Genomic DNA, 20551 nt, shown 5'->3' with positions numbered 1-20551 from the left:
AAGGGGAGCTTCCACTATGCAACTTTTTTTCTCGAAGTTTTTAGGATAATTATTTAGAAATGGGGGGCACCTCACCGATATATCGATGATTCTTAAATATGTCGTAGAACTCAACGTTTTTTGTTTCTGAGTTATTTGCAAACCTTTTTCAGAATGTTGAGTTCTATAATGTATTTAAGAATCATCGAAATCGGTGAGGTGTCCCCTATCCTAAATAATCACCGTGTATGTTCCCAAGTTATAAAATTGAAATTCGAAGTATTAACGAAATTATAGGAATTGAAATTTAATTTTCGAAGGAAATGTAGCTTGGAAGTTTCGATCGTCGAACAGACATAATGCAAGACACGTTCGCTGTTGCAATGTCTCGCTCGCTCTCTCGCATTCGCTTTCCTCGTCAGATAGTACACGTAGTGCTTTGCATTCGCTTGAGATTGAAATAGCTACATATCCCTTTTTCAACCGATCACCAATTTTGTCACTTGAAAGCGGGATTTACTTGCCTTTGTTCTTCATTTAATTATTTGTTTAAATGAAATCGAAATGCTGGTACGTCCTTTAAAAACTATTTACAGTAATGCATAAAAAATGTGACGAATATTTAGGATATGTTTGAACGAATCTTTCTGTTCTATTACGATATATTCGTGCATAGACGTCTCTGTAATACTTGCGGAGTTCATTTTCCTTTCTCTTCACCCTTAAATACCATCGATATTTGCGCGTCGTGCGTTCATTGTTTCCCGTTCAGCGAGAAAAAAAAAACGTTGCGAGCAGAATGACTTTTACGCGTACGAGTTTTCAACGTTCCAATCTCTACATCGATAAAGATGACGTATTAGATGGTCCATTGTTACCGGGAAACGAATGCGTATATTTGGCGAAACAATTATACCAATCTCGTAAAAACTGCAGTGTGCCAAAATGATAGCGTCTTTGACTCCAAGATGCCAAGTGTCGGACTAAAGGTTCTGTTTTTTGGCACTGAAAACCCCTGTCGACCAAACATGGACAAAATTCTTATCTATTGCTCGTTGAGTAAAAAATAAAAATGATAATCATAGATTATTTTACTTCAACTTCCAAAGATTATAACGTTGAATTTGGTACACAATCTGGAAAATATCTTCCCACGCGACGTGTTGGTTTTGAGATAAATATAATTCTTTATGTAAGACACATGGTAACTGTTTCGTAAGTTTGCTGTCATTTTTTTTTGTTCTCTTTTCGAGTTAATCTATTTGTTTTGGCTTGGACGGTAGGCCATAGTGATTTTTTTAAAGGATAAGTAGAACAAGAGGGACGTGTACCTTGTATATGTATATGCAAAGCTTTAAGTAAATCAGTAAACTATTTTTAAGAACCTATTCTTACTTTTTATTTCAATACGTGTAAAATGGCTGAAATCGTAGAAACCAAGAGACAACTTTTGTTGTCTGCGTTCTAAAATATATAAAATCTTCGATTATTATATTTCGTTTTATACAAATTTTCTACATGTTTCATGAATATCAGTATATACAGGATGTTCGGCCACCACTGGGAAACATTTTAATGGGGAATTCTAGAGGCCAAAATATGACGAAAATCAAGAATACTAATTTGTGGATGAAGGCTTCGTTAAACAGTTATTAACGTTTAAAGTTCCGACTGTATTGAATTTTTTTTCTCGAAAATGCGCAAGATTTCGGGGATATGTCTATTCACCAAAAATTATTGTAATCGACACCCACAACCGAAAATAATTTTTTCAAAACGATTTGAAATTTTTGTTTTCCGTCGAAAAATTTCACACCTCGAATTTTTTTCTGGAAAGTGGGTAGGATTTCGGGGGTATGTCTGTTCACCAAAAATGCTTGCAATTGACCCCCGCAACTAAAAATAATTTTTTTAAAACGATTTGAAATTTTTTTTTTTCGTCGAAAAATTTAGGCACCTACCCCCTTTGATTTTTCTTAAAAAGTCCTTTTTCATTTTTAGTAATTTTGTTTGACGCCCTACAGAAAAGTTGTCTAATACTTTTTTGTAGGTACCAATGAACTCTATTTCAGAAAAAAATTTCATTAAAATATATTCACAATTGTAGGAGTTATGGCTGTTTGAAAATTGGACCATTTTTATGGGGTTTTTCTCATTTTGCGGGGTCAAGGACCAACTTTTCGAATATTTTTGCGATTTCTACATATTCTCCACCAAAATACGCGTAGTTTGCTTTTTTAAACATTAAAATTGCCCAATCCGTTCAGAAGTTATGACGTTTTAAAGATACGCATGCAATTTCGGAGAGACATTTCTAGCCTGAAATTATATTTTCGGTAATGAATTTTTTTCTCGAAAGTGCGCAGGATTTCGGGGGTATGTCTGTTCACCAAAAATGATTGTATGTGGCCCCCGCAACCGAAAATAATTTTTTCAGAATTAATTAAAAATTTTTTTTGTCGTCGCAAAATTTAGGCACCTACCCCCTGTCGATTTTTCTTAAAAAGTCCTTTTTCATTTTTAGTAATTTTGTTTGACGCCCTACAGAAAAGTTGTCTAATACTTTTTTGTAGGTACCAATGAACTCTATTTCAGAAAAAAGTTTCATTGAAATATATTCACAATTGTAGGAGTTATGGTTGTTTGAAAATTGAACCATTTTTATGGGGTTTTTCTCATTTTGCGGGGTCAAGGACCAACTTTTCGAATATTTTTACGATTTCTACATATTCTTCATCAAAATACGCGTAGTTTGCTTTTTTAAACATTAAAATCGCCCAATCCGTTCAGAAGTTATGACGTGTTAAAAATTCGCATGAAAATTTGGGCCGCCATTTCTGGCCAGAAATTATATTTCCGGTGAGGAATTTTTTTCTCGAAACTGAGTAGGATTTCGGGGGTATGTCTGTTGACCAAAAATGCTTACAGTTGACCCCTGCAACTAAATATAATTTTTCCAAGACGATTCGAAAGTCTTTTTTTTTCACCCAAAACTTTCAGCACTTACTCGAATTTTTTTCTGGAAAGTGGGTAGGATTTCGGGGGTATGTCTGTTGACCAAAAATGCTTGCAATTGACCCCTGCAACCGAAAATAATTTTTTCAGAACGATTTGAAATTTTTGAATTTAATTGTTAATAACTTTTTCACGAAGCCTCCATCAATAAATTGGTACTCTTGATTTTCGTCTTATTTTGACCTCTAGAATCCCCCATTAAAATTTTTCCCAGTGATGGCCGAACACCCTGTACGTAATACTGATGTACAATATTGTAAAAATTTTACTATAATGTATAAAATTTTTCGACAAGAAAGAAAACTTAAAAATACAGAATTTCTAATGGAAAACAAACGAAAGTAAAATTAACTTAAATGGATCGTTGTATTTGTTCTGGCCACGTATATATTCGTTTCCATCCCCCGACCAAGCATTTTAAAAGCGAACAACGTCGATTTTACCCTGAAATATGAAAAAACCTTGAAAGATGTACGATTCCTAGAGAAGATTCGAAACTCTGTTCGCAAAGGGAGCGAGTTTAGTCATTCCATACTACGCTATGCCAGCCGGTGAAACGGGATGGGGTTTATTAATATCTTTCCTGAAATAGGCTCGCGAACGTGGAAGTCACTGGTGGCGGAATAAACTCGCCGGGAATATAATAAAGGTCTTTGGCAAAGTTTATCGTCGCCACCGATCTTGAACGAGGGAAAAAGCCATTGTCCAGTTCTTTGCTATTGCACGTGCCAACGTTGCGCCGCCCATTCTTCTTTCTATCTGTTTGTCGCGTTTCAGTTTATCGGCGTTTGTACAAACTGACACTTAACGCTTTCTCTTCTTTCTCGTTCAGTCTCTTTTTATATCTATTCATCTTTGATGTTTCGCCGTCGAAAAAAGAACAACAAAAAACAAAAAAGAAACTAAAGCTTTGTTCGTCAAACTGCTGTCTGCCGAACGATCGAGTCGAAATAAAAATAAAAACTTGACTAACTTCTCGGTTGCTTTTCGTTGAATTAGAATTTCCTTCATCCAGACCGAGATGCACGGTAATTTGCATCGAAACGATGCTCGTTGGGACGAATCGCGTGATAGTTACCTGGTTCACAGCAGACGTTCAATCTTTTGTTTGGCAACGTACCAAAAGGAACTCGCGCGCACTCGTACGTAACCTTTTAACTGTTGCGTTCGTGCCCCGCAGACTCGATCGTTCTACCTTTGCATATCGTACCGGGCGCATTTTTATTGCTTACTTTAATAGCGTTCGTTATCGTTGCTCGCCAGTAGAACATTGTTGGCTGTTTCGTTCGAAGCGTCCTTGCCGGCTTTACCGTGGAAACGTCTGTTTCGTGAAACGAACGATCACAATTCGAACCTTTTGCTGTGTTTCAGGAAGCGGAAGCAAGGACAGCAAAAGTGGAAAGGACAACGCGTCGCCGTGCGGTCCCTACGCCGGTGAGTTAATTTTTATTCGTCGATTTATTTATCTGAACGACGAAGACAAACAGTGAGAGAAATTAACGGGAAAGAAAGCGAAATGAAAAGAACAAAAACGAAAGTTAGTACGCAGCGTACGTATCGAAGCCATAATCTAAGGAGGCCCGATTAAATATTAATATAAAATATATTTGCATACGTTTATCGTTTAAAATTTGAATAGCGAGCGTTCGAATGTTTTCGCCGGCCATCGTAAATTGTCTCGTTTTATCAGGACCTTGAACAGCTCCGTAAAAAATTTAGCGTAAACGACAATTTGGTTCGACGAGTCGTGCGTGAATATCGCCGACGTACACCGGGTGTTGAGCAAGTTCTCGCCTCGTTTCGTACTCGGTTCGAACCAACTGTCGCGCGGTAGCTTGGAAGGACTCGGTTTCCAGGAGGGAGACACAGCTAATGGATATTTATAAACTTCGGTTGGCCAAGCTGGCGTTAAGAAACGGTCGAAATATTGTCAACGACGACCCACGACCAAGGACCAGAATAAGTTGAATCGCTTCGAACGTATGGTCGGTAGGTTTAGGTTGCGATGCAACAACGCTGCTAGGAAACATATTGCGCGACCTTGGCGACGATGGTTTTCTCAGTATCCTGATTTAGTCCGATCCTGACCATTTCCAATGCTTCAGATTTTAACAATTCATACACAGTCACAGAAAAATTCGTACCCTTCCTCTTGTTGACTTCGAATGGTCAACTAAGCTTTAAATTTGTATTAAATAATTGTTTTAATTGAATAACGAAAAGAAGTAAAAACGATATAAAGATTGCAAGAATGAAAAAGTACATGAGTATTGTGGGCGTTGAAAATGCACAGACTTGTATAAAGGAAGTTAGGTTTCGATAGAGAGGGATGATTCACGACGAAGATATTATCCATGTGTTTCAAGGAAAATATAGCTGTAAGCGGACATAAGCTGCTAAGAGGTTCGAATAGCAAGGTGCAAGGTATAAAACGGAAATAGGGGATTTGGAGTGTAAAACAGAAATTGTGTAATCGATGATTAATCATTATAATTGTCGTAGTTACTGTTATTAATCGACTGCTACCAAATGTTGGTCTAATGGCGCTTTATAGGGTTACCTGGTCAGTCGTCGGTTCTTAATTACGAACGATCGCTTTACCTTCCAGTCTCTCTGCCAAGTTCTCTGTCTCCGCGACCGAATTTAGTGGACGCGCGTGCACCGCTACGCGTAACATAACTATAGAGTCATAGCGTTCGAAAATACCCGATCCCTCTCCATTGGCGCTAGGGTTTAGTTAGTGTCCGCCTCGCCTTGTGCTTGTATCTAACGGGTCTATTAATATACCCTAATTATTTTTGGAAACTACCGCTTACCGAGACAGGGATGCAGAGATCAAACCCTGTTTACAACGCGAGCATGTTCCGTCGATCGCGTCGAAACACTTTCCCTCGATAAAACGCTAGCTACTACCGAATATTATAATCATTTCACGTAAATGGATTCAACGTAATTCGTAAACGAATGAACCTGTATCGTATTAATGGTACTCTATGAATACCAAAGTAGCCATTTTGTGATTCTGTCATGATGTTCGTTTAAAAATCATTCTTGCCTCACTGGACGTACAAATGCACGTCGGATAAGTTTTTCTTTCAATCCAGGTAGATAGTGTCATATATTAAAAGTAATATACATTAACGAATGTGCATGGCTGCGTCACGTTAATAATAATAGTCTATAAATACCGAAACGGTAATTTCGTGATTTTGCCATAAGATTCGTTTACAAATCATTTTTACCTCGCGAACGGTCATACTTTTCCGACCCCCGGTAGTTTTACATAGTATTAAAAGTATTACGAACAAGGTTGTGTTTAGACTCATTTTTATCGGAAAAACTTCTCCAATTTATTGGTAACATTGTTACGAAAATGCAGTAAAAAATATAAAAATTTTAATTTCCATTAGTAAATGAAATTCTAGATCAGACTGATTATATACAATTGTATCTGGTTTTTTATTTCTTTACCCCATGCTTTTGCATTCGTTTTCTTTTATATTTGTGAATGAAATTTCAACGTTTAATTTCGATATAACTCCTCTAAAAGTAATTGGAAATTAGGTAGAAAGTTGTATCCTATTATTAAAGATTAAAAGTCGCCTGATCGATGGATACAAATTCGATAAAATAAATACGTCTATTGTTCTTGTTATTGTCAAATTCGATCGTACGTATCTTATCACTCTCGCCTGGGTCCATCGACCGCTCGAGACCACGGGGTCGTTCACGTCCAATAAATGTAAACAGTGGTGGGGGATGATTCCCCGTCGCTCGGATCCTGTGCAAAAATATTCACTTGAAAGCGGGCACTCGAAAACTAGCAGTCGTTTGGAAGGTAGTGTTTTTACGATACCGGAAACATCGAAAGTTCAAGTTCCGGGATAGCCAATAGGAAGCTGCGCGGCAGAGATCAGACACACCCAAGTATCTGCGTCTACTAAACATTGTATAGCCGCACGCTATTGGTATTGATCCGTACGCATCGTTCTCTCGTTCTCACTCGCTTTACATCTCTCCGCGGGTCTGTCTTCCCTCCTTCCTTCCTTCCGTCCGTCCGTCCATCTGTCGCTTCCGCATCCGTTCGTTAGTCTTGGCGAATACCCCGATACGAACTCTGTTACTACAAGGTTCGAACGTTCCTGCATTCCACGGGAACAGACAAAATCGATCCTACGAACGATAGAATAGATGTACGTACTGTAATTCCTCGTTTCAAGACCAAGAATCGGGACCGCCGGTGTTCTTCAACAGGGTTCACTGCCAAATCAAAATTGTATAATATTCTGTAACAGTAAAATTTTGATTTTAGACCATTGCAAGCTACGTAACCTAAAATTTGTTTCAGTAGTTATTTTCGTAACCTTGTTAACATTCACAAATTCTATTCAAATTTATTTCCCTCGACGTCGTAACTTTAGAATTCATTTTTCTACTATCGTAATGGTAAATCCTGCCATATATGGGCAGACGAGATATTTTTACCATCGAAATTTATACGTAGGTAACAATTCGTTGAACTGAAATAGAATTAGTTAATTTTCAGATATACGTTGAGTAAAGAGTTAAGACACTTAATTTTTAAGTATAGAATGAGTTTTAGATGCAATAGCGTTGTTGAGAATGAAGCTTAAGACGCGTAAGGAAGGTTAGGGAAAAATGGCGTCTGGAGAGACGGCGTTGGAAAAAGAAAGTTGACTATGTGTACGAATGGTAGACACGTCGCGTCCGTACGAGAGCGAACGCTTATCATTTTAGTAAAATAACGAGAATATTGCAACATCGATTAAACATTGAACAAATATTTGTACAGGATGTTCGACCATCCCTGAGAAGAATTTTAATGGGGGATTCTAGAGGCCAAAATAAGACGAAAATCAAGAATACTAACTTGTCGATGGAGGCTTCGTTAAAAAGTTATTAACAATTAAATTCAAAAATTTCAAATCGTTCTGGAAAAATTATTTTCAGCTGCAGGAGTCAATTACAATTGTTTTTGATCATTACACATACCCTCGAAATCCTACCCACTTTTGAGAAAAAAAATCGGGTAGGTGCTGAAATTTTTCGATGAAAAAAAAAATTTTCAAATTATTCTTAAAAAATTATTTTCGGTTGTAGGGGTCAATTACAATCATTTTTGGTCATTAGACATACCCTCGAAATCCTACCCACTTTCGAGAAAAAAAATCGGGTAGGTGCTGAAATTGTTCGATAAAAAAAAAATTTTCAAATCATTCTTAAAAAATTATTTTCGGTTGTGGGGGTCAATTACAATCATTTTTGGTCATTAGACATACCCTCGAAATCCTACCCACTTTCGAGAAAAAAAATCGGGTAGATGTTGAAATTTTTTGGCAGAAAAAAAATATTTCAAATCGTTTTAGAAAAATTTTTACTTTAAACGTTAATAACTTTTTAACGAAGCCTCCATCGACAGATTGGTATTCTTGATTTTCGTCTTATTTTGGCCTCTAGAATCCCCCATTAAAATGTTTCCCAGGGGTGGCACAACACCCTGTATATATTTTAATAACGAAAACTTGACGAAGCAGTTTCGAAACATATGTTTTCGCACAAGATTTTCTTCGAAATTTCGATCGCAATATACTTAGTTTTAGTTGCGTTATTTTTCTTCTTCGCCTTACTTTTTACTAATAGAAACGCCCCTAAAAGAATTGCAATTAGTAGCCGAACACCCTGCGCAGCGTTCCGTGAGAAGCTGTCACGGCTCGTCGCTTTTTCAGAGAAGGTAGTCAAATTTCATCGCAGTTATCTTTCCGGCCGTCCACCTTTGTGTGCAGGGTGAGTCACCTATCCCGACACCCTAAAAATTACACAACTGTTTACACAAGAAAAAATTTTGCGGAAGCCAGCGTGATAATCACTTTTTTGCTATCTTGCATTTTTATCGGGATACAAAAGCAATTCGGTAAAAATAAAAATATGTTCACTTCTTTATCAAATAATCTGTATGCCATACAGATACCTAACAAACAAAATGTACCTACGTAACGATAGTATTACTTTGATTAATCGCCATTTTTTTCAATACCTGTCCATTTATTTTCGTACTCGATAAGATACAATACAATATGGCACAAAGGGGGATATTTTCCCGATTGATTGGCAATGTGTCGAGGTGTGGGAGTTAGGCGACTCGTCTTGCGTAAGAGTCGGGGTCAATAACGATGGACAGTGCGAGCCAGCGAGGTACAGTTAACACGGGAGGGTGAAAAAAATTACGTGACAACTTCTCGGGGAGAACTCGCGACAATTTCTCTGTGAAATACTGTACCCGGTGTCTTGGATCGGCGCGAGTGTAGGTGCCGGTGGACGGTGTGCGTGTTCAGCAACAGTTAGAAGCGATGCACGATCGTCACGATCGCCTTGGCATACTGTCGCCGTGTCAGGGCCGAGTCACGGCCAAGCGGCGTCTAGCGTGAATAGTCGAGCAACGTGGACCGTTCTTCGAAAGAATCCCTTGACCGTGTTTCGATCGTACAGTCCATGCACCATGGAGTTCTACTGGAAACTGACTGTTTTCCTCGCGAGAAAGATCTCAAATCGTACATGATCGAGGTAGTAATGCAGTTAAAGGACTGGATCTTAACGATATTCCTCGAAATAAGCAGCTAGTATCACGCTTCGCTAGATAGAAGGGGGATCCCTCCGGTTGGAAGGGAAAAAAATGTTCAACTTACGAATCACGTCTGAGGTGCATTTTAAGAGTCATTACTTAAGAAAGCTACTTGAGTATCGAGCATCTTCACTTGAAGTATACATTGCAAGGACGTTCTCTCTTTGATCTTCCTTTTTCCTTGGTTCTCCTTCATTAGGCAACTCTGTACCAGGTCAGGCTGGATGATCGTGTGGCGTTGCTTTGCTGGTTGTAGAAAGATAGTAGGAACACAGACGAGGTATACGAATAGATCGTACACTTTATGGACTTTCGGGACCCAATTTGACTGACATACCGACTTGAAAATTCGGAGGTGATTTTGACGTCCTTGTACACGAGTTCTGGCGCTTCGTATAAATTTCGTTGATTCTAATAGTCTCAGCAGTTCTTAAAGCCAAAAGACTTTAGGACCTTTCGCATAATATGATAATACTGTTCGTAATTGTTGAGAATAAGCATTTTATTCGTATACTTTTAATGGAAAGTTTGTATCAGTGGTGCGGCCCCCTTCCTTGCTAAGGTCAGTATACCTCAGTCAGCTGTAAACCCTTGAACTGTGAACAGCACTTCCGTTTTTATAAAACTGTTATACCCTACTTAAAATATATCTTAGATTAAACCTGCTGTTGTATTTATTTAACAAATAAATATTCAACAGTAATCGATCAAGAAATCAAAACGTTTTGTACGTGTTGCGATCGACGCCAACGATGCAAATCTTTGAAAACTTCTTTAGAAAAACGTTCGCGTGAAAGACAGCAGATGAAACGTGCGGATAAACCTCCTGTAACGCGAGCCTCGATCGCTCGATTGGTCGTTTTTTTTTCGCTGATCGCATGCACGGCGCTAGGAGCACTCGAAGGGTTACGCTGGTCGTCTTCGACGTGTAAAAGAGTCCATCGCCACGCAAAGGAACGATCCGAACCGGGCGGAAGGCAATTTCATCGAATCGGGCATGGATCGCGACGCCGTCGATCGTGGCACCGACGTCCGTCGATTCGAAGTGGCCGGAAAGACCGTCGATTATTATGCAGGCAGCAGACAATTGCCAACGCTTCCCCTATTAACATATAGCGAGAGTAAAAACGTGGCTGAAATACGTGACAGCCCTTGGTGTAGCTTCGACGGTTTAATGACTAAGATGACTGTAGTTTAAACGGGTATTCGCATTCGGACAGTCGAGAAGATCGATTAATCTTTTTTCTCGCGTTTTGCTTAAATCTTGCTGTATCGAGAATACGTTCCTCAGACGCCGTCAGAAACACGGTCGAGAACCTAGGGTTAATTCTTTTTTTATTTTTACTATTGGCTAATTCGTTGCCAAATTTATTATATTTTATTTCCAAGTATTTTTGGTTTTTGCCATCTTTGCAATTTGTAAAGTACTGAAACAAAGCTATTGTCGCGAGGCATACGTCGAGCTCTGTGTTTCTAAACATACGTGACGTTCATATAAAATTGATATTAGAAGCCCTGCAAAGTGCCGTGCACCCAAGTGGCCGAATATTAAAGCAATGACAAAATTAGACGTCGGCGTCGTTCGAGATTTATTTTACGAGAAACGTTGTAAATTAAGTAAATAAGCTTTACGTTTATATTAACTACGCTCGTTGATTAATTGCTTTATTCTTTGTCACGGACAAAATTATACATCAAAAGAGTGAAAAACAGTTTCAAGAACTGAAACTGATATTATAGCTATTTTCAACCCCTGGCGTTGAGGCAATTTTCTTTATTCATCCACAACTCGAAAAGTAAGACGTATAGGGCACTTTCTCATTACTTTAGTCCACAGATTCAACTTCTTAAGTATTTACATTCCTCGAACACTCTATAAAGTAACAGTAATAAAGTGAGAAAGTAAAAAAAAAGAAGTGCAAAGTAGCAACAGTAAAGTAACAATAACGTCGTCACAGAGTTTTTCAAACGCAAATAACACGAAAAATTTCGAATATCTACCCCCCAGTGTGTGATTTATAAAGAGGAGGATACCCTGCTATGTGTCCTGAAAGTTTCATCGAAATTGAAGAACCGAAATTGATGGCTCTCGTATGGGCTTTACCGAGGTCTTACCCCTGCATGCTTGGCCCCCCAAAAGCCCATAAAAATGCAAACTTCTCTATAGTTTGACATCTACTAAATCTTCCGTAACTTCGTAATTTTTGCAAATGTTAGTTTAATATTTTAAGGGGCCATTTTGAAAACCCCGAGCATCGAAAAGAGATAGAAATTTCGACTTTGAATCTGTCAAAGTGGTTTCCCCCCCTTAAAAAGAATTTGGTGACTTTTATCGGTTTCAGCGGCCGAATGCGGGGACGCGCCGAAGAAGAAAGGATTCTTCAAGGGTTTCTGGAAGAGGTCGCGCCATTACTCGCTGGAAAACCAATAGCCCAGGTGTGGTAGGGTGATGCGCCACCAACGACAGAGACACGCGCCGAGACAACAGCACCCTTGTCGGCAGCAACGCATCGCTACGAGCGCTCTGGCGAACAGCAATTACTGCTGCATCGTCCAGTAAAGCCCCAGGTGTGTCAGGTTCGAGACGGAACCAGGAACAACCGGCAGACGGCAGGGCAAACAGCGTTCGCTCGCGTTCCTTCGTCCAATCTCGTCGACCTTTTTAGTCCGCCAGATCGGCAATCACGACGGGGACAACGACGACGACGACGACGACGACGACGGCGGCGACCCCGAGTCCAAGCAACAAGTACGACAGAGCCCGTGGGGTAAATCATTTTTGCCTATTTTACGTTTCACTTCGTTTCACCTTTCTCTTCGTTTACGTTTCTTTAATCACCCATACTCCTAGTTTCCGCTTGATTTCGCGGCGAACGGTGTTCGCTGCTCGGCGAATGCTCGATGAACGTTCGCGTCGAGCGCCAAGCATCGAGACTTTCGTACGTTTTTCTTTTCCCTCGGCTCCGAGGCTCGACCGGGTCTCGATTCAACGGAGCTTTTGCTTTGTCGAGAGTCACCGGTCAGGCTCGTAACTAATCTCATCGGAACGTGGAAGGTTAGATCAGTCGATTGGAACGGGCGGCTACTCGATTTAGCAACGCCAAAACATGGAAGAAGGGGAAAAAAAAAAAATGAATAGAAAATGCAATAATCGGCTTTCTTGACGGCGGTCGCGGCCGGTCGATCGATCGATCGATTCCCGACCGACCGACGCGATCGCGAGCACCCGAGCTCTAAGCGTTTCCTTTTCGTATTGATTTTTGTATTTAACGCGCGACGAAATACGTTCTAGAGAGTGAGTAATAAAATATAAAATATCCTGTATTCAAAGTATTGGAATATTTCATATACACTTGCGTTAGGCGGCGTGTGACGACACCAGCAACGGGGAGAAGGGCGTAGGAAACACGTAAAAAATGCGCGCGCGCGAATGCAATCGCGACGAACAAAAAAAAAAAAAAAAAAATTATTATCGATAGAATTGTAATTTCCCGGAAACGTTAACGCGTTACTGTATTCATATTATTTTCATTACGCCAGCGCTGTTATTGTTGTTGTTACTATTATAATTATTATTATTGCTATTATTATTACCGATAGTAATATACTTCTTCGTATTATTATTACTATTATCATCATCGTCGGAACTATTAGGTTGTGTCATGAGTCTCGTTACTGGTAATGTTTTATGGAACTTGGTTTCTTCTTAATAAAAAATTCAGACGTATGTAAATTTATTTATTTTAAAATTTTACAATGAACGAAATAGTTAAAAATCGGATAGTCGAAGATCAGATAATGAAACGACCAAATTGCAATAATTTTTGTCGCATTATTCGAGACACGATCGTGGCGGAAAACAACATTTTTGGGGAACACGAGCCGATGGTCGTTTCTTTAGTATGGCCGATTATGAACGGACTTGTTGCACAACCTAATGCATGTTACTAGTACCAGTACCGCTATTACGGAGAATATTATTTTTCTTACATCCCCTATCGCTATTATCACTATCTCTACTGTCGTCATCATCATTATTATTATTTATTATTATTTATTATCATCATCATCAGTACCGTTGTTGTTGTTATTACGATCATTATTATCATCATTATCGATACCGTGGTACTACTACCAGAAGCATTATATACGTACGCAGAAACGCAGTTACACGCCAATACGTGCGCACGATAACGAATTATCATTACGAAACGATAACAACTATTATTACGAATTAACGAATGAATTAATTACTATTATTGGTAATCGGTATTATTATTAATAATATATATAGACAACTGAGATCATATAGCTAATAATATAACGAATGGTGGCGATAATAACGGTAAACTACAAAGTTATATTTAGAATAATTTTGGATTCGACGTAGCACGTTCTCCTCGGATTTTTGACAAAGTCGATCGTACGGAGAGTCGCTTGAATGCCAAAGACTGTCTCGCGGCGTGTCGAGCTCGACCTGTACAGAAATATATTTATCGTTTCTTGCTGTTCGTTAGATAGATTGACCGATCTATAATTGCGATATTCTACGGTCCGTCGGACCAGTACGTGCTCGTGCACGTTTAGCGACGAGTCGGACAAACGTTTCTCGTTTTTTCCCCCTCCCCCCTTTTTCACAATTTTTCTACCGCGAATCGATCGACAACGCATACGAGCGATTTTCGGTCTCGTTCGTTCGATTCTTTCCATTCACTTTCTCCGTTCGCATCCGACGGGGAACAGTATTCCCCGCTTAAGTGCAACGATATTGGTACCGGTTACACGCACGGAGTCGGAGACGGCTTTACAGGCATCGATCTTTTGTGTTTTGGACCAAGAATAAATAATAGAGGATACGAGATAACAAACTAAATCAGCCATCGATGAAAATCAAAATTTACATATTTTTTTACTACCTCTTAATATTTTCCGGACGAAACTGTGTCTAAAAGCAACTTGTGCGTATAATATATAGTCAATAGATAAATGAGTTACGTTGAATATAAAATGAAAACAGCACGGAACGTATGGACCAACCTAATACACAAACGAGGACAGAATTTGTTGCATAGAAGCTGGGAATACCGGTGTAGTTTACGCGTTTAGAAGTCGACGGAAAACTGTACGGTAGGCGGATGAAAATAAGAACGAGGAACGTCGGTCGATCGCAGAAGATAGTTTCGCGTAAACGCGATCGTTGCTTTATTCCAATTGCGATTTTATTATGGTGTAGCGCGCGTTATGGTCTTGCTACAGCGTGTGTACAGTGAGTCCTGTAAATAACGATTGCGTGGTGATACGTAAAAGAACGCGAAAAAGGATAGACGAGTTGTTCCGCGATCATCGTTCGATCGAAGATGGCATCGGGACGGCGAGAATGGGCATTCGAGAGGTAATGGCGGCCAACGCCGCGCAACGAGAGCTACGGAGCCACGAGAATTTGGTCCGCTTTGTCGTACATCCGTTGGTACGCGACATCTACCTGATAAGACTCTTAGTTAAAGGTAGTTTAATAAACATTAATGCTACTAAAATTTAATGCCAATTAAACGAACGTTCGTAAAGCAACATTCGCCGAAGGTGGTATCTCATTTTTACGCGCAACACCTAAAACACGCACCCATCGCGAACAGTCTTCCCGATTTCTTTCTTTCTCGTGGTCGAGTTCGTCGGGAAACAGACACGCGGATCGTCGTGCAGTAATGATTCCGGGGGATATAGCCTCCCCTACCCCCCTTGTAGGCCAGCGAAGCGTGAAAGACGACATTTAAAAAACGATAAGAGCTGGAGGACCGGTGACGTATTCGTATGAAAGACAATGACTTTTTTTTTCCCGTTCGTTCCTCGCTAGTCCTTTTCTTCGGTTGTCGACCAGGAGCGTCGGCAAAAGACAAAGGCGACTCGGAGGCTCGACGATACACCGCTGTGTGCAAATGTCCGCTGGTGTCGAATTTCACCCACAGCTGTACGAAAGACGATGCCTCGTCTCGAGAATCATTACTGTGTTTCTTCCCGGTGTCTCTCGTTTTTGGGAAGCGAAACGACGAGCCGTTTCGTTCGACGTCGGATAGAGAGGATTCGTCGCCCGACAGTTGGCACTCGAGGAACGGTGAGGGGATGGGAAGTTGGTCGAAACGTTTCGTAAGGACGACGACACAAGCAGGACATTAACGATGCGATTAATACGTAACGAGTTCGGAGATCGTAGATAAGTAGAAGCTAAGCGCCAAACCGTATGCCTTATACAAGAAGAATCCACGGTTTGAGGACGGCCAGCTGACCGTTCGTCACACACGAGAGGAGGCTTTTCTTCGAGAAGATTGAAACGGAACGCGGGATTCGTAGAATACACCGGGATCCATATACGTACAGACCACGTGTCTTCTAAAAAGTAATACGGTGAAGGTGACTCCAAATGACGAGTGCACGATCGAGAGTGCGACTACGGAGCGGGGTGAAGTGAATGATCGAGTGAAAGAGAGAAAGAGAAAGAGAGAGAGAGAGAGATGCCTTTTTCAGAGAAGAGAACGTTTCAACCGTCGGGAAAAGAATGTCGACAATCAACGGATGAAGTTACGCTCGATTCGTCAACGTCTCGACGTCGATCGAGACAGTCGAAACGAAACGCACGATTGTTGTTTCAGATTTGTCGCCATGTAATTTATTTTTTTAATCCTAGTCGTTCCCTGCGCGTTACAGGTTCGTGGCACAAAACGGTTTGGAGGCATTTTCACGCGACGCGTTCCATCTTCCTGATGCGCTTGAATTATCACCAGCAGTCTACTTAAAAGAGTACGATGTAACGTTTTTAATTTTATCTTTTATTAAAGCCCCCCCTCTCGAACGACACGATTCGTACGCGTCGCTGCAGGTCGATGTTGTAACAAGCCGGATCGTTGGATCGTTGGGCGCATCTTTTATACGTTTTTCCTTTTAAACAAAAAAAAAATGACAAAAAGAGATAAAAGAAGCGTTGTGTTAAGAGTGGAAGGATCGAGGCGATTTTATTGCACGTGCTCCCAAAACTCCCGCGACGTCCTGTTCCTGCTCACTTAGGGCTAGTTTACAATATCTGGCACCATTACAACACATTTCCTCTTCTTTTTTTTTTTTGAATAACTTGTTACAAAGATATTTTACGTGTGACTTACTCGTTCTATAAATCTAGTTGTGGATACGTACTAATTGAATTGCTTGATCTATCGTTTGCAATATTTACCTGCAAGGGTTACATTGACAATAACTAATATTATTAACCTTCTTTTTTTCGATACTCCAACTTGTCTAACTGCTCCCGTTAGATTAGATTTTTTAATGTTAAGAGACTGACTATTGTTATTTTCGTTTAAGCTCTTTGTTACCTTTCATTTAAGTCTGACTGTTGGGAATCCGGTACTTCAGCCATGCTTTTAGAATTATTGTTATTATTATGGTCTATCCGTCACTAACTATACAGGGTGTTCGGTCAACCTTGGGAAAAATTTTAATGGGGGATTCTAGAGACCAAAATAAGACGAAAATCAAGAATACCAATTTGTTGATGGAGGCTTCGTTAAACAGTTATTAACGTTTAAAGATCTGACTGTACTGAATTTTTTTCTCGAAAATGCGCAAGATTTCGGAGATATATCTATTCACCAAAAATGATTGTAATTGATCCCCGCAACCTAAAATAATTTTTCCAGAACGATTTAAAATTTTTTTTTTCATCGAAAAATTTAGGCACCCCCTGTCGATTTTCCTTAAAAATTCCTTTTTCATTTCTGATAATTTTATTTGACGCCCTACAGAAAAGTTGTCTAATACTTTTTTGTAGGTACCCATGAGCTCTACTTCAGAAAAAAGTTTCATTGAAATATATTCACTATTGTAGGAGTTATGGCTGTTTAAATATTGGACCATTTTTATGGGGTGTTTCTCATTTTGCGGGGTCAAGGAACAACTTCTCGAATATTTTTAGAATTTCTACATATTCTCCACCAAAATACGCGTAGTTTGCTTTTTTGAAAATTAAAATCGTCCAATCCGTTCAAGAGTTATGACGTTTTAAAGATTCGCATGAAAATTCGGGCAGACATTTCTGGCCAGAAATTATATTTTCGGTAAGGAATTTTTTTCTCGAAACTGAGCAGGATTTCGGGGGTATGTCTATCGACAAAAAATGCTTGCAATTGACCCCTGCAACTAAAAATAATTTTTCCAAAACGATTCGAAAGTCTTTTTTTTCACCCAAAACTTTCAACACTTACTCGAATTTTTTTCTCGAAAATGGGTAGGATTTCGGAAGTATATCTATTCATCAAAAATGATTATAATTGACCCCCGCAACCGAAAATAATTTTTCCAGAACGATTTGAAATTTTTGAATTTAATTGTTAATAACTTTTTAACGAAGCCTCCATCAACAAATTGGTATTCTTGATTTTCGTCTTATTTTGACCTCTAGAATCCTCTATTAAAATTTTTCCCAGGTGTGGCCGAACACCCTGTATATGAGCAAGGTTCTTGATTTTTCTTCTCAATAACGCTTTTGTATAGATACCTGAAGGTTGCTTTTTCATCTCCTATCTCTAGTTTAGTAAGTGTTTTCACGTTTCTGTCGCATCTTTGCTTACCCTTCTAATTATGTTGTCGATTTTACCTAATAATTTCCACGCACTAGGTGGATTTAAATTTTCTTTAGTTGTTCTATATTCCAGCAAGGCAATTTATTTTTTATAGTTTGTACAATTCTTTCCATTAAGTAAATGCTTCTCAGATTATACAGATTAGTATGATTTATGTCTCAACTCTTTGGTGGATCCCCATCTAAAACTAGCTCCAAGGGAATTTATTATTTACTAATGCTATTCCAATGAACCCTAAACAGTAGTCTACTCTCGTTTGCAGTGTTCGTAACCACGGTATATCATGCGACAACAAAGGCTGTTTTTGATTCAGATTACGGTATTTGTGCAAGTTTCACATTGCTCTATTTTATTTTTAATATCAAAATTAGGCCAGTACACTCCTGGAATCCTTTGCAGGGACTGTTTCATCTACAACAGGATGTTAAATCCCCCCTCTTTTTATTTTATGGACATCGATCGCGATGTATCGCCTATTGGGGCTTGTTTGAAGCTAGCTAGATGTTATTTTATCGTCTATGCTTTAGATCATACCGAGGATCATCAGTCCATAAATTATCGAGATCCAAACTCGGGCAAGTTTCTGACTCAGGCCTCGAAGTTGTTGCTCGATCCACCTTTGCACATCCTGTTGAAGATTTTCCTCCAACGTAGCTCCTTCTGCTTGTGTTTTGGGAGTGGTTTTCGTAGACTTCATCCCAGTGAATGCTAGGATATCAGCTAAAATGCAAGACTCGAACGTATACACCATTTTCTCTTGTTCCTTGGACACTTCGTGATTGTGATTTTCTTATTTTAGACTCTTTACCGATACGTTTTAGTTGACTTTTAACACCGCGTTATGTTAAGGGTGGAAGAATCAAGACGATAGCTTTTATCGCACGTGCTCTTAACCGATTTGCTGCTCGCTTAGGGCTAGTTTGCATGCGACGTCTTAAGCCTAATACCGATTGCAAGAAGAAGAACGACGCGTGGACGAAAGTGAACCGGAGAAGAGGAGTCATAGACGGAGATTCGATCGAAACTTCGCATAGTTTAACGATTTTACGGGTAGAATCGAGAGCGTGAGGGTAAAGCTTACCTCTTCAGGGATACCGGCACACATGTGTACATTTAGTTCGTAAGTTATTTTAAATATTGTAACATGGAAATAACCATCTAGTATTGTGAATAAATATTCGTAATTAAATTTTCCCAATGATATAACACGGACACGTCGTTGCAATATTTGTGTAGTTTGTTACGGGTGCAATATTGGTTTCAGTTACTTTTTCTCTCACTTCCGACGTAATGATTCGTCCCTGAAGGGGCGAATGGCGACCGACGAGTCGATTCGAGGAACGGGAAAGGTTTAGTACAAAATTGATAGCTTTACCGCTTGAAAGTAGAGGGAACGGGAGAAAACGATCAACTTTTGTAAGACTGTATCGCGTTTCGATCGATTCGTAATCCAAAGCTACATCGAAATTCTGTCGATAAAGTTAAACGTTTTGGATATGTGCCATTTGGTTCGTTGGAACGCGCGTGTCGTGTCGTTCCCTCTTTTTGTCCGAGGTGTTTCGTTTCCCGCGCGAAGATTCGCGACTTCCGGCCCGGCGTCGGGCAAATTTCATTCCCGAACGAGTAAAAATTTTCGAATCGTTCGTGAAACAAAAAGGAAATATTTAAAATACTTTGGCAAATTATTCGATCGATATACTTTAAATATATTTCGACTCATTGTAATTTGATGCAAGTGGGACAACAGAGTCCTAAACTCAACCATCGAGACTTTAATATTTTTATTTCTATTTTCTTCGCGATTTTTTGTTTGAACGAATAAAACATTTGTGCTCGTTATTCGCGAATAAAATTTGCTCGATTCTGGTTCTGGTCGAACGCGGGATGGTCTCGAGAATCGATGAGTTTGTTTCGTGCGAACCGAGAACGATTCGAATGGCGGACGTAAGATACGTTGATCGATAGAAAATACGAGAAATGAACATTTCGTTCGCGACCTTTTGAGATAACACTTTTTAGAATGGAATCGATCTGCGAGTAAGCGAGAGCGATTTTTATGTAAATCTTCTCCGTAATTTTGTAAAAAGTTTTATTTGACGTTTTAATCTACCAATAAATTAAATAAAAGTTTATAAAATAAAGTAGACGGCACTGTATATTTGTATGTGTGTTGGACAACGATGTACATCGATTCGGTAACGTTTGTCCATGTTTTCTCGCGCGTGTAGGGAGGAACTTACGACGCGTATCAGGTAAGTGAAAAATTATAATAAATTTATTGGAGATCTTG

At 39.5% G+C, this 20551-nt stretch overlaps 1 protein-coding gene across 4 annotated transcripts in view; it reads left to right on the top strand.

The window, feature by feature from the left end:
- The window catches only part of LOC143347605 (uncharacterized), a 124381-nt gene that overhangs the window by 91938 nt on the left and 11892 nt on the right, over positions 1–20551 (top strand). For 2 of the 4 annotated variants that reach the window (XM_076776936.1, XM_076776935.1), the window contains exons 12-13: positions 4366–4428; positions 11977–14619. In XM_076776936.1, the coding sequence (XP_076633051.1) occupies positions 4366–4428; positions 11977–12065 (152 nt within the window). In that variant the 3' untranslated portion in view covers positions 12066–14619. Of the gene's footprint in view, positions 1–4365; positions 4429–11976; positions 14620–15485; positions 20384–20551 lie in introns of those variants that run through there. The other 2 variants (XR_013080640.1, XR_013080641.1) reach the window with 2 other exon arrangements.

This window comes from Colletes latitarsis, chromosome 11 (assembly GCF_051014445.1).
Source record: "Colletes latitarsis isolate SP2378_abdomen chromosome 11, iyColLati1, whole genome shotgun sequence".
NCBI lineage: Eukaryota > Metazoa > Arthropoda > Insecta > Hymenoptera > Colletidae > Colletes > Colletes latitarsis.
Note: the sequence above shows the minus strand (reverse complement) of the source record. Positions and strands in the feature narration are given on the sequence as shown.